The sequence below is a fragment of the Camelus ferus genome, chromosome 6 (genome assembly GCF_009834535.1).
Source record: "Camelus ferus isolate YT-003-E chromosome 6, BCGSAC_Cfer_1.0, whole genome shotgun sequence".
In the NCBI taxonomy this organism is placed as follows: domain Eukaryota; kingdom Metazoa; phylum Chordata; class Mammalia; order Artiodactyla; family Camelidae; genus Camelus; species Camelus ferus.
Window position 1 is genome coordinate 68415319 of NC_045701.1, and position 14762 is coordinate 68430080.

The 14762-nt window shown below is 45.4% G+C and overlaps 1 protein-coding gene across 5 annotated transcripts in view; it reads left to right on the forward strand.

The window, feature by feature from the left end:
- Positions 1–14762, forward strand: part of RGS6 (regulator of G protein signaling 6) — a 474528-nt gene that overhangs the window by 377297 nt on the left and 82469 nt on the right. For all 5 annotated transcript variants that reach the window (XM_032482302.1, XM_032482301.1, XM_032482305.1 and 2 more), the window contains exons 4-7: positions 4701–4751; positions 7759–7865; positions 9142–9193; positions 14162–14226. In XM_032482302.1, the coding sequence (XP_032338193.1) occupies positions 4701–4751; positions 7759–7865; positions 9142–9193; positions 14162–14226 (275 nt within the window). The remainder of the gene's footprint in view (positions 1–4700; positions 4752–7758; positions 7866–9141; positions 9194–14161; positions 14227–14762) is intronic.

The window sequence follows — 14762 nt, forward strand, 5'->3', positions numbered from 1 at the left end:
CAACAAGCCCATGAAAAGTCGCTCAACATTGCTAATTATTACAGAAATGCAAATAAAACTACAATGAGGTAACATCTCACACTGACTAGAATGGCCATCATCAAAAAGAGGGTGTGGAAGGGATCCCTCCTACAGTGTTGGTGGGAATGTGAATTGTTGCAGCCACCATGGAGAACAGTATGGAGGTTCCTTAAAAAACTAAAAATAGAGTTACCATATGATCCAGTAATCCCACTCCTGGGCACATATCCAAAGGGAACTTTAATTCAAAAAGATACATGCACCCCAATGTTCATAGCAGCGCCATTTACAATAGCCAAGATGTGGAAGCAACCTAAGTGTCCATTAACAGATGACTGGATAAAGAAGTTGTGATACACACACACACACACACACACACACACACACACACACACTGGAATACTACTCAGCCACAAGAAAAGAATGAAATAATGCCATTTGCAGCAACATGGATAGACCTAGAGATTATGATACTAAGTGAAGTAAGTCAGACAGAGAAAAACAAATATCATATGATATCACTTATATGTGAAATTTTTAAAAAATGATACAAATGAACTTACTTACAAAACAGAAACAGACTTACACACATAGAAAACAAAGTTATGGTAACCGATGGGGGAAGGGCAGGAGAGAGATAAATTAGAGGCTTGGGATTAAGAGATACAAACACTACTTTATATAAAATAGATAAACACAATCTTAATGTATAGCACAGGAAACTATATTTGATATCTTGTAATAACCTATACTGAAAAGTAATTTGAAAAAGAATATATATATATACATATGCATATATATAACTGAATCACTATGCCGTACACCAGAAACTAACACAACATTGTAAATCAACTAGACTTCAATAAAAAAGGAACAGAAATTTCCCATAATTTGACCCTCCCCTCTCCCCAAGATAACCTAAAGTTAACAGTTTAAATATACTTCCAGAATTTTCTTTTCCATATTTATATGTATCTATACATATGTAAGTAATAGAATACAAATATAAATATATTTTTCTATTGTAGAAATGTCATTTTACAATATACACGGTTCTCAATATGCTTTTTCATTTAACATAGTAGATGTTCAATAAATATTTATTATATGGATGAGCCATAATTTATGTGAGTCCCCAAGTTATGTCCAAATACCCTTCCAATAAACATAATTTATTAAAAAGACATAATTGAAATACAGGCATACAACACCTATAGAAACATAAAGCAAATCTGCATATAATAAATATATACTTAAATATACTAACAATCCACGCAGGTTGTGAAAAAGTGATTCAGGTGCCCTCTGGTGTATGTCAGGGATATTCCTGGAACATATGTTGATAAATTAGCCTCAGAATGAAAACTTTCAGCCAAATGTTTTAGGATCTTTGGGAACAGAGAATGGCTAGCCTGCATTTTTTCCTAATGTTTTTATATTGGTTTTAAGTCCTTGGCAAGCAGGGCAGCTTGGCAAAGACAAGAACCAGAATCCAAAAAAAAAAACCAAAAAGACAACCATCAATTTTACACAGAACAGAAAAATAATCTGCTTCAAATTCTTTTTAGAATAAGAAGGAAAGAATGGTTGGGAGAGAGAGGAAAGAAGGAAGAAAGGAAAGAGAAAACAGAAAAATAAAAATGCCTTCTCCTGATGGTGATTTGGACAATTCTTGCCTGATTCTATGGTTTTATAATTGTAGGTCTTTTAAAGGACATAATATTATGACAGATTTCCCCTCCTTTCTTATTCCTGAGGTGAATATGCAATGGTTTACTGCCTGCCTCAAGGCTGGAGGCTGGCCCCTCCTGGATTAGTCCTAGGAAGCCTAAAATATCCCCCAGCCAGGAGAACAAGACTGTCCACAGCCCCGGGCATCACTGTGTGTGCTCAAGTCCACCAAGCAGGACCCGTGCATGTCAGGGATGGCAGGAGGGTGGGTGCTGCTGCAGACCAAGGGCAGTGGCCCAGGACAGCCAGGGGCAGCAGCTCAGCCCTCACTGGTGCCTGAGAACAGACACGAGTCCCCAGATGAGACAGTGACTGTCATGGTGGCTGCACCAACGACAAGAAACCCAGATCTGTGGTCCCCATAGTGCCGGGAGGAAGGCAAGGGGCTTTTGTGGCTTTCCCTTCCTCACCAAAAAAAAGTGCTTCCATGGGATTCTTCAGCTCAGTGAATGCAAACGGGAGCCTGGTGGACCGGGGAGAACAATTACGCCAGACACGAGTGCAGAGAGCCAAAAGCGAGTGGAAACCCAGACAATGGTGCCGAAGGCTGGGGTTGGGTGGAGGGGGGAGCGGATATGATAGCAAGGAAGGAGTTTCAATGTGAATGAATACTAATTAGTGACATGGATATTAATGATGACAGTAATTAACAGGGGAAAGGAAGGACTGTCACTGTCCCAGGGTGAGTAATCAATCTTGGCAGGTGATAAATAATGGTCCAGCAAGCTCAGCAGAAAGATAATCCTCCTGCCCCGGGGAGAGCGGCTGCTGATGCTGGAAACCTCTCCGTTTCTAGGCAACCCACAGAAAAAGGACTGTTTTTCTTTTGAGGGAGAAACAGGTTAGAGTCTCTCCCCCCACCACCCCTAATTTGGGATTACAGTTCTTATTTGATTTCTGCTTTGTTCTCCATTTCCTAGGACAAGTGTCGGACTTGTATAATTTGGAGGAAGTGGACACACATGCACACGCACACACAGGCATACTCTCCCTTTCTCTCAAAGAATGTGAATGAATAGGAGTGTTTTTGATCCAAAGTTTAGCTCATAGATGCCATCTGGGAGCAAGAGTGGGGAAACGCTTACAAGTCTTGCTTTTGAGGCTGAAATGCAGGGAACTCGCAGGGCCATGTCCGTGGAGACTGGTCCTGGGGCAGGGAGCGGGGCACAGAAAGAGCAGGACAGTCTTCTGTGCAGGGTTCACTCCCTTCCAGAAAGCCGGAGAGAAACAAAGCATCCAGGCACTCAGGCGTCTCCTGGTCTCCCCTCTGGCCCCTTGTCAAGCTTCTGAGCAACTTCACTCCTGGGGAAAGGGCAATATTCATTAAACTCCTCTGCTGACTCTCCACTGTTTCAGCTGGGAGTCCCTCCCGGGAGGGCTACTGGCAGACCTTCTAGCTCACACCATGCCTCAGACCCATGACAAGACTCGGATATCTAGAAATGTTGCCCTTTTCAGACTGTTTTCCATCTAACATTCCATCCTGAGGTGACAGAGCCACCTTTGAAGATTTAAGGTGAGATTTGGGGATGACAAAGGTAGACTGTCAGAACACTCTAGAAAACTGGACTCCTCCACTTCCACATGAATTGCACTGTCCTAAGAACATTGGCTCTAGGCGCCACATTTTCCAAGGGAGGCAAACAAAAGTAAATATATTCAGAGAATTGTGACCAAAAGGGTGAGGGACTCCAGCTCACGTCATGAGAGGGAACAGCTGAGGGATCCGGGCATGTTTCACCTGAAGGAGGGGGAGCTCAGGGAGAACATAGGGAACACGTTGGACGGACTGTCCACATGTTTGAAGGGCTGTCTTACAGGGGGAGAGGGCTGAGTTTGTTTTTCTATCATCATAGGGCAAAACTAAGACCAAAGAGAGGAAGTCAGAAACTGGTGAATTTCTGTTCAGAGAAATCAAAGATGATTTAACTGGGACAGGCTGGCCAGCAGGCAGTTGGTGAGTTCCCAGGCCCTTGGGTTTTTCTAAACGGAGATCACCACACCTCTTGTCCAGGGTGTTGTGGATGGGGCTCATGTATTGGCTAGGGTCGGAGTAGATAAGCTTTAAGTGTCCCTTCTGATTCTTACGATTTTAGTTAGTTGAGGCAATACTAAATGCCAAAACAGATAACCCTCAAATTTCTGGGGCTCAGTGGACAAAGTTTATTTTTTCAATCAGGTCAGAGCCCAACACGGGCATCAGTGTGCATGTTTGTTCAGGATCCCAGACTCCTTCCACATTGTGGCTCTGCCCTCCCCTAGGCCCCCCGATTTCTCTCCATCCAGACAGCAGGTGGCAGTGAGAGTGAGTGGGTTGTGGAGGGTTACACAGGAGGGTTTATGGTCCAGTTCTGAAAGTGGCCTCTGGCATGTTCATCCGTGTTCCATTTTCAGAACTCCACTCTACCTCCAACTGCTTAAAAGTCTGGAAACATAATCTGAGCCCAGGGGATAGAGGAAAGACATTTTGGTGGACACATAGAAGTTTCTCCCACAGACACAGGGGCTCATTCATTCAGGGTGGGCCCAGGCCAGAAGAAATTAGACTTTTTTGGAAGCTGTGAGGTCATCCTTGTTGGTCAGGCCTTGACCATGAGGACAAATTGCTGAAAGTAGCCTCCTCCCTCAGAAAATGGTCCGGGGGCCAGGTGTGAGGAAACGTCCCCTAGCTTCTCCTCAGAATATGCCTTCTCAGGAAGTCCCCTGCAGGGTCTCACTAGAAACGTGGACATGGTCATCCGAAGTGAGTCTGGGGTGGGGACGGAGAATGGGACTGTGAGTATAGAACATAATGGATGGAGAGGTTGGTTAGGATGGAAAAGTGTCAGTATCACCGAGCTCTTCAGGCGTGTGCTAATTGGAATTAGGAGTCTCGGGTAAACACGTTTCTTCTGGCACAGGGTTAAACACCCAGGAGGTCTTCAGCTGGACTTGCTTTGTCATTGCAGGTACGGACATTGTGCAGTGGCTTATGAAGAACCTTTCCATCGAGGATCCAGGTACTTGACCCTTGACCCTCACTTTATCCCCTACAGTATCAGTAATCAATCTATAACCAAGTCCCAAACCAGGTTCTCCTACCATCCTGAGAACTCAGTTTATCAACGTGAATTCAAAGATGTGGGATCACTCTATTTACAAATAAAATTAATTTATTTTCTCCACTGAATTTCTATCTTTAAATTTTAAATCCCCCTTGGAGGAAATGAGCAACCATTTAGAATGCCAAAGAGCCCAATACAATAGCTGAAATGAGATGGGCTCTGCTTAGCTACAGCAATTAAAGAGAAGTTGCAACACTGTCAGTGAACGGCCTTCTAGAGCCAGCTCTTAAAGTGAGATTGCCTGATTCCACAGTTAAGAGGTTTAATTATTTGCTAAGACTCCTTCTGTTTTCTGCTGCTGCAAGAAGTGAAGGAATGATTTTTTTTTTTCAATTTTAATTGTGCATTTCAATTAGGAAAACCTCACCAGAAAAACAACGACAAAACCCCGGCTGATAAGACAGTTTCCAAATCTGTCCTCCCACCAGCAAATAAGCAGTAAAATTTATTTTCACAGCATAATTAGAAAATGGGGGGTTCCAGAAAAAAAAAAAAAAGGAAAATTCTAAATAAGTAAAGCTTATTATCCATGTGTTGTTAGTTAATACTTTTCTGAATTTACCTTACACTCCACATCTTAACTGAGTATTCTTGTGCCTGAAGGTCATATTTATAAACATCCACTAATGTATTCTGATGTTCTTGGGGATTAGACCTATTTGCCTCAAATTAAATGGCCTTCAATCACAATGCTTTTTAAAGATTTTTTTCAAGTGCCCTTTCTAGGTGTCTTGACTTTCAGCTGTGATTCCTTGCTGGGGTCAGTATGTCAGCTCCGGCATTCCTGAGTTTTAATCTGATGCCCCTAATATACTATTGACTATGAAACAATACAATTTACGTAGAGTTCAATTAAATATAGCTGCCAGAACTCTGAGTGCCAGGAAAGCAGGTCATTAATGAAAGTGACACAAGCCTTTTTCACCATCATGATTAATGGCCCCTCTCATGACTAGTGAAAATCCTCAATTCTAGTCAAGTTCTTAATCCACAGAGGAAAACTGCACATGCTAATCCTTTTAAGGAAAAATCCCAAGTCAGTTTCCTTCCGTGTGCCTTACACAGCCTGGACTTACTGTTCGCTCGTGAAAACTGGACTGAGTAAGTCGCTACCCATTCTGTTCGGTGTGTTTAGAGCCAGCCTTCTTTACGGTGGTCTTTTTTCTCCCAAGAGCGCTGTTTTCTTTGACCTTCTCAAGTAATCATTGTATTTCTGGCAAGTGTTTTCTTCTTATTGTTAGCGGTGGTAGTAGTAGCAGTAACAGTATGTTCCAGAACCCTGAACCACCTAGTGGTGGAGCGGCTTCAGGCATCCTCTGGCCCTGGTGTGAGACGCTTCTGTGAAAGGGCTCAGATGATGAGGGTTTTTGCTATGAAGATCTGTTACGCTCTGATGCCCTTGGGAGGACATTGAGGTGTTGAAACTTGTTTGGGCTTCTGTGAAGTGATTGAGCAGGAGGAGTTAAGAACAATTTACCAGCAGAAATGAGGCCAACCAAGGCCCTAGGAAGTCAGGCATCCACCGTCCGCCCTCCCTCCTGTCTTTGTTCTCACCTGCCACATCTCTGAGCAAAAGCCCTTTGAAGAAGGAAGTGAGATTTCTGGCTCCTAGACTGGTGACGTGGAAGTCTCCTTCTCGCAGGATTTTGTTCTTTCCCTGGAGAAGGAGCAGCTGCCAGTGCTGAAACTTCCCTTTTCTGCTGGACTTACAGTCCTTGAAGTGTATAGACTTAAAAAAGCAAACTGGTCATCACCACTCAAGTGAAAACACAGCTCCGGGCATTCCAATTCCTCCAGTCCCAAGTGCACGTTGCTTCCAAAGGGGAATCGGTGGTTCTAAATGTACAAAACACCTGGAATAAACACAACCCCTTGGAAGTTGCAGCAGTGTCAGCGAACAGCCTTCTAGAGCCAGCTCTTAAAAGGAGATTGCCTGATTCCACAATTAAGAGGTTTAATTATTTGCTAAGACCATTGAGAAGTTTACAAATAAAGCCAAAACAAGTCACTTTTAAAAAATTCAGAGCTTATGAAATTAATACTTCCTAGCAACTCCTTGAGCCCATCAACAACTTCGACACCCCAAAAGTAGTTTTTATCAGTAAGAGTGCTTTTGTATTTGTGAAAGATTATCATGCATGGTAGAACCATTCAGATTTCTTTTTTTCTTAACTCTGCTCAAAATAAATATAAATTCTTACCTGTTTATATGAATCTACTTATGGCTGGTGCTAAAGTAATAAACCAACAGGTTGATTATGGCAAAAATATAAATATTTCTATCAGGCTGGCCACCCTATGCCACCACTTGCTGCGCTGCCCTTCCTCCAGCACTCTTAGAAAGTGAGGTTTCCCTCTATGTCCGTAAGAGAATGGTAACACCCTCCTCACTGCTGGTGGGACTGTCATGTTCGGAAATGCATTGTGAGTCCAAAAACTCCATGGGCTGCATGCTCATTGCTGGGGGTGTTAAAAAAGGATGAAACTAAAAATACAAATTAGGACTGCCAGCACTTACTGAACACTTACTCTGTGCCAGACACTACGAAGCACATTACGTGAAGCATCTCACTTAATTAAGTACAGGTTCATCCACACCAAAGCCCATGACCCTAACTCTGAAGCTGACTTTCTTCTGGAAGCCCTGGGGGCATTTAACAATGTCAGACTCTCTAGAGCTGTGTTCCAGAGGAGTCCCAAACATGTGTGGCCCTTCCCAACCATTGATGTATGCCCCCCCCGCCCCCGTCCAGTGCAGTCATATCAGGAAGTTATCAGCCAGTCACACAGTTATCTGAGGGTGGTGCCCGCTGACTTCTGGTTGCCTTTCTGCTTACTTTTCAGCTAAGTAGCCCTGCATTCTGACAGTTTCCTAACTGCTTCTCTCGCCCTGTCTCCGCAGTTGAAGCAATACACTTGGGAAGCCTCATAGCTGCCCAGGGCTACGTCTTTCCAATCTCGGACCACGTTCTCACCATGAAGGATGATGGGACCTTTTATCGTTTCCAGGTGGGCCTGCAGCTTGTCCTCTTAAGAATCTTTTCTTCTCATTGTCGTCTGATCTCAGATTAGAACTACCCCAAAAATGGGTGGTATTTCAGGGAGCAACCCTTGCCTCCTGCCAGCACTTCAAAAACCAAACAAACTTTTGTCTGGGCCATTTGTTGCCCCACCCACTTAATAGTAAAAAGCCCTCATGGAGAACCTACTATTCATTGGGCGCTTTACATGTATCTCTTCATTTATTCTGCAAGCTTTAGGGGAATAAATATCACCCATTTTACAGCTGGGAAAACTGAGGTGCTGAGAATTCACGGGGCATTTAGTAAATCTAGGCAACATCCTCGATCTGAACCTGGGTCGGCCTGATAGCCAAGTCTTTGATCTTTCTGTGTATCGCCCTGCCTTCCTCAGTGAAGTTTCTATTCACTCCCTGCTATCACTTCCCAACCAGTTTCCACTCTTTTTCTCAGATCCTGTCCTACAGGGAACTGGAGCAGAAGATAAGGGGCTGTGTTCAGGTCTAAACCAAAGAGTCTGGGAGTGGAGTTCCTCAGACGGGGGGAAAGGATGTCTAAGTCTGCCAGGCTGCCGTAACCAAGCGTCACAGACTGGGTGGCCCCAGTCACAGCAGTTTATTCCTCACAGCTCTGGAGGTTCAAAGACTAAGATTGAGGTTCGAGCAGGGTTCAGTTTGTGGGGAGAGCGCTCGTCCTGGCTGTCAGACGGCTGATTCTCACTGTGTCTTCACACGGTGGAAATAGGCAGAGAGAGACAGAGGGGTCTGCGGCTCCCTGGTGTTTCCTCTTAAAGGGACACTAACCCTATCTGACCAGGGCCCCACCCCTGTGATCTCACTTAACCTTAATTACTTCGTTACCTCACATAAGTCACGCTGGGGGTCAGAGCTTCAGTATATGAGTTTGGGGGAGCACCATTCAGTTCATGGGAAAGGGATAAAGGAACTTTGGGCTTGTGCCCCAGTAAACTGCCTGTCTGACTTCTGTATTAGACGTCTGTTGTCTCGGGATAAAAGGGTTTTGCCTGGTAGACTAAGTTTCTCGTTTTTGCATTTGTTTGGCTTACCTCAGATTTCATTTCTCAACACCTAGGTGGAAACGTTGACCGGCCTCAGCTGCATTAAGAGCAGGAGAGGGTTCGGGCGCGGTGTCAGCACAAGGGAGACGGGAACGGAGCCTGTCGCAGGGAAGGGCCCCCTTGGGCGCAGGCCCTGGTCCCCAGGCAGGGGATGGCAAGTGCTCCTGACACCTGTGCTCTTTTGCAGGCCCCGTACTTCTGGCCTTCGAACTGCTGGGAGCCTGAGAACACCGACTACGGTGAGCAGCAAAGTCACGCTCACACCTAGCGTTGCTCCTGGGAAAGTAGCAGATGAATGCTTGCTGTCTAGGTGACCGTGGTGCGTGTGGAGGAGTGTCTTTGCCCTGCTTAGCCCTTTCTCATATTGTTGACAGTTAATAAAATTTCTGTTCCAAATAATGAGGAAAGGCAGAGCTCAGTGAAAGATGTAGCTGTTAAAGGGGAATTGGGGAAGGGAAGGAAAGTTCTATCAAGAGTGGCCACTGTGCTCATTCTGCGGGGCCATGGAGAACTGGGACAGTGGCTGTTGACCACTCCTTCCTGGGACAGGGTTTCAGGGAGGGCTGGATCAAGGGGCCACCTCCCCCTGTCCCTTTCTATTCTCACAGACTTGTTAAAACTTATTAATAATCCATTATTGTTTTTGATACTTGGAAATTAAGGGGAAATGGTACAGGGAGGGGTGTATAAAAGTTACCCTACCTAGGAAAACAAAGAGTTGGAGAAGCTGGGATCCGAGTAAGCAGGGAATTACCTCTGCCCAGGCAGGGATCTATTAGACTCTTGCCATATACTCTCCGTGAAGACTGTTCAGTGTATCATTGGTGTCAATCTTCTAAAGAAGTCATGTCATCCCTCTACTTCAGAAAAAGCTGAGTCCCGAGAGGCCACATCCTCACCCTTATCACACCGTATTCTACTTGTCTGGATGCCTGGTCAATTGTAAGCTCCAAGAGGGCAGGACCGGTCCACCTTATTCATTCTCTCATCTTCCAGTGCATAGTGCATGCCTGAGGCACAGTGGAAACTCAGTAGACATTTGCTGATGGTTCTGGTTCCTTATTACAGGTGATTAACATTCAGTAGAGGCAGCAGAATTTGAACTCAGATGCTCCTTTCATGGTCTGCCCCTTCACGTAGCACCCTCGTCACTGACTCACCTGCAGGGGCAGCCCACAGCAGCTCTCCTCAGGACTGGGGCTCACGATGAGACCCGCAGCTTCTCCATGGGTTCTTTGCAGGATGCACAGGAAGGCAGAGGCAGCTGCAGCTGGGTGGTATTTAGAGGAGCCTGTCCCTGAGACCTTGTGATAAGCTGTATGCTCTGGATTACACTTCTGAGGGAGGGGAAGCCAGCAATTGGGAGCAATCCTGAGGACGGCATACGGGCAAGTCATCGCCTCATAAGGCTACAGGTGTTCTGTTCAAGTCTGAAGGACGGCCCTTATGCAGAGCGCGGGGCCATCTGTCTACAGGCACCACCGTGGGTCCCTCTGGAACTGTGCTGTGCCCTAAATGATGTGATAAGTGGATCCAGCAAGGCTTCCGGCTCCAAACGGGAACAGCATTTGGCTGCTCATAAAATAAGTGCTTCTGGGGCTGAAATACTGCTCACAAAAGCCCAGCTCGGAATTTGAATAATTGGAGCTCCATTCCGTGCAGCAGCCGTGTGCCCTTGTGAATGTGAAAACCAGTGTTCTTCCAGGCAATGGAGAGAGCAGAGCGGGAGGATGGTGGGACCAGGTCACTGGCCCAAGTAAAATTCAAATGTTCACTTGACTGTCAGCCCACAAAGCTTTGGCCGTCCTACCCTGCGGGCAGCAAGGCACCATCTCCCTTTCTCTACAGGGTTTTGTAATTTTAGTCGTGCAGCATGAACAGGGGTGCAAACAACAACGTATATCAGGCTCTCTCAATAAAGCTTGAATTCCTGTGCCTCCATTCTGGCAAATCAGATGGAGAAGTCAGAGTGCAGGATGCACGAGTCCTCACTGGGGTTTCCAGCTGAGTCAGAAAATCGTTGATATGTACTTACCAAGAGGGAACTCAGCACAATAGGCTCATTGTCAACTGGCTCCACTAGCTGTGTGATCCTAGCAAGTTGCTTAACCTCTCTGTGCCTCCGAAACCTCATATTTAAACCAGGAGAATAATAGTACTTGTCTCCCAGTGTTGCTTTGTTAGGATTACATTGTTTTGTTAATTAGAAATGCCTGTAAGCTTCGTAGTAAGGAGTCAATAAAAACCGTGATTGGGGGTTGGTATTACTACTTTCAGGGTGATGTTTGATCCTATTAGTTCTGTAGTCACCCTCTTGCCGGAAAGGACGTGACACTGAAGCTAAGAAGTCAGAATGGGTATGGCTTGGATTGATGAAAAGCAGAAACCCCTCCACCACTAACTAGCCCATGGGTACATCACCTCACCTCTCTGAGCCGTTAATTTTTCCTTCTGGCAGTGAGGGGTCTGTACTTGGTGGTCACCGAGGTTACCTCCAGTGCTAAAATCCCATTGTTCTAAAAAGTAATTAGAAGGTATGAGGAAACAGAGAAATAAGTGGTTTCTCTGTTCCCTATTTTAGGAGACTGAGGAGGTAAATCATGACGTCACTAGTAAAGACAGAAAGTTTGGAAAGGGAGTCATCTTTTAAGGACATTGAAATAGGACAAATTCAATATTTTTTTAAAGGTTGGCTTGCATGTGGAGTACCTGAATCTACTGACTTTATAAACCTGTTAATTGTGTTCTGTTTTTGTCACGGTGGGATGCAGCGAGCCTGAGATGGTGATGGGCCATCCAAGAGAGACACCAGTATAAGGGCCAGAAGACAAAGATTTTTTTCAATGAGAAATTACATGTCCAAGAAAACCAACATCTGAGCTTAAAGCAGTCCCCCAGATGCCCTGTAAGAGGACTGGCTGTCATTGCCGGTGGTCACGTGATTGGCTAGGTGTCAGGGTGAGCGCTGCTGAGGCACCGAGCCCCAGGGAAAGTCTGTGCCGAGAACAAGGTCCACTCAGCAGCCTCGCTGCCTCCCCCGTTGTGGTGAACAGACTGGCCATTGTGTGAAATTAACCGCACGGGAAAGGGGCTGCCAGCCCGTGACCGTGTAACCCGTGGTCATCAGGAAAGGTACCGGCTTTGCCTTCCACGCACGGTGCTTCATTTCTCCACCCAGCTGGCCCATTTTGACCCAAATGGGCTGGAAATTTCTCAGGATGATTCTGCTTAAATAAAGACCAGATCTGGGTTAGACTTTCCTGAGTTTCACATTTGGCCAATACAAAATGCTGTCTGAGGCAGCCTTGTCAAGGCAGCTGCCACCCCCACTGACCTCCCCTGCTCCTGGGTCATTGAGACCAGATCTGCTGGAGCTGGGGACATGCCAGGCTTCCCTCTGCAGGTGGCCCGCAGTTCCACAGGCTGCCTAATTGGTGGCCCAAGAGGCCAAAGGCGGTACCCTGTAATAAAGCAGACAGCCCTGTGTCTGACACAGTGGAGAGCTGCAGCTGTTTGATTCACTGGAAAAGTTGATAAGTAAAGAATCATGAAAAAGTGATACAGCCATACCTTAGCCACTTCAAATTAATGTAAAATATACCAAGAAACATTTGTTCAACAGCCTTTGAGGTAGGATGAAAGATTCTCTCTGATTATAGGTCCCCATAATTTGAGTTTCTTTCTTAAATAAACCACATTCAAAATAAACCAACCAGTTTTGACATCTTGAACATGCATCAAAATTTTTAAAAATACTTTTAATGCAACTGTATTTTGACCCCTCTGAGATTTTTATTATTTCTTCCCATTTTTTCAGTTCTCTCTCTGGTACCAAATTCATCAGCAATTGTCTTAGCTGACTCTCCTTTATCAAAGTTATCCCAAACCATTCAACCAGGTCTTCAGAGAAACATCAACACTCTTCTCTTTTCACATTAATTTCATCAGTGCATGTAATATTTAGTGAACATACATTATTAAAATATCAGGTGTGCCTCACATGAGCATATTTGAGAACAAACACAACTGAATCTCATTCACAAATTCAACTGGTGTGAGCAGAAGTGTGGGCATGCCAGAGTAGCTGCTACCTGAAGTTTCCAGCATATCGTAGGCTGCATCAGGAAATTTCTCAGACCACGTGGAGGAGGTTGGTTCATCCAGCAACGAGCTGACCAGAATTCCTGGTATAATTAAGTTGTCAAACAGCAGATCGGCCCCCGGTCCTCTCTGACCTTCCCTCCTGGTCGTTCTATTGTTCGTGCATACCATGCACCAGCTGTCTTCCCTGGGTCGTTCTACTGGGCACTGGAGAAGGGAGAAGATACTGGAGAAGCAGAGGCAGGGAGAGGAAGTGATGAAGGGCATGTCTCAGGAAGAATGTTCCAGCAACTGAGGGCCAAGAACCTCCACCTAAACTGTCCTCCCTTTTCACTGTCCACTCACCCCACCCGGGAGGCTGGGTCCTGGTGCAGGGTGCAGGGGTTCATGCTGAGCAGAACACAATCTCCACCCTACAAGAGCCTTCAGGGCAGAGCAGGGACAGCTGGTAAACCCACAATTACAGTGCAATGGAATTAGGTCCCATGGTGGAGGATGAATAGATGCTACTGGGAACACCAAGCTAGGTCTTCAAAGATTAGTAGGAGGTTTCCAGTAGACAGAGGGAAAGAAGACAGAAGAGGGGTAGGCCTCCCAAACAGTGGGCACAGACACAGAGGGGTGGGGCTGAAAGGGATTTGGTAGTCTCGCCTGTTTGAGTGCTAGAGGGAAGAGGTTGACAACATGAGCAGAGACCGGATCTTAAAGCAACAAACATGCTGCCCTAAGAAACCCAACCTTTCTTCTAAGGTCACCAAGGAGTCAGTGCAGGGAATTTAGGCAGGAAGGTAACACGGTCATATTTGTGAAGGATCACCCTGATGGAGAACGTTTGGGGTGAAGCAGAGTGAGGAGGATGAAGGGGGTTGTCAGGATTGGAAGATGGAGTCCTTATCTGACCCTGACTTGCAGAAAGATTCCTAGAGGTCAGGTGTGGCTTCCACGTAGAAACATATTCTTCACAGCACAGTGCTGGGCACACAGTGAGAGCTGGCTGGCCAGCCGGGTGGCTGGATGGATGAGTGGGTGAACAAATGGATGGGTGAATTTATGACTCCAGCACACTGCTGGTTTTCCATATGTTGTAATTTCTCTTCTTCCTTCAGCCATCTACCTCTGTAAGAGGACAATGCAGAATAAAGCAAGGCTGGAATTGGCAGATTATGAAGCAGTAAGTATGATTATTTTCCAGAAAGGTGTGGGAGGAGAGTATAAGACTGTCTGCAGCTCTGTTTCAACTTGTTTTTCCCTCCCCTTTTTCCCTCCCCAACCCCTTCAGGCAGTAGAAAGGAAGTCTCTTCTATTTTCCCTTCTTTTGTTCTCAGCTCCTCTTACCATAACAGTAAAATCACATCTTTATATAAAGGACTCTTAATACTCAGCCATAAGAAAACAATTCAGCTTAAAAACTGGCAAAGGACTAGAACAAGCACTTCACCAAAGAGGACATGAGGATGACAAAGAAACACATGAAAAGATGTTCAATACCATTAGCCATTAGAGAAATACAGATTAAATCCATGATGGGATACCATTACACACCTAACAGAATGGCTAAAATGAGAAGTACCGATAATGCCAAGTGCTTGTGTGGATGTGGTGAGCAACTGGAACTCTCCTGTATTGCTGGTGGGAATGCAAAATGGTGCAGCCACTCTGGAAAATGGTTTGGCAGTTTCTCATAAAGTTAAACATACACTTACCATA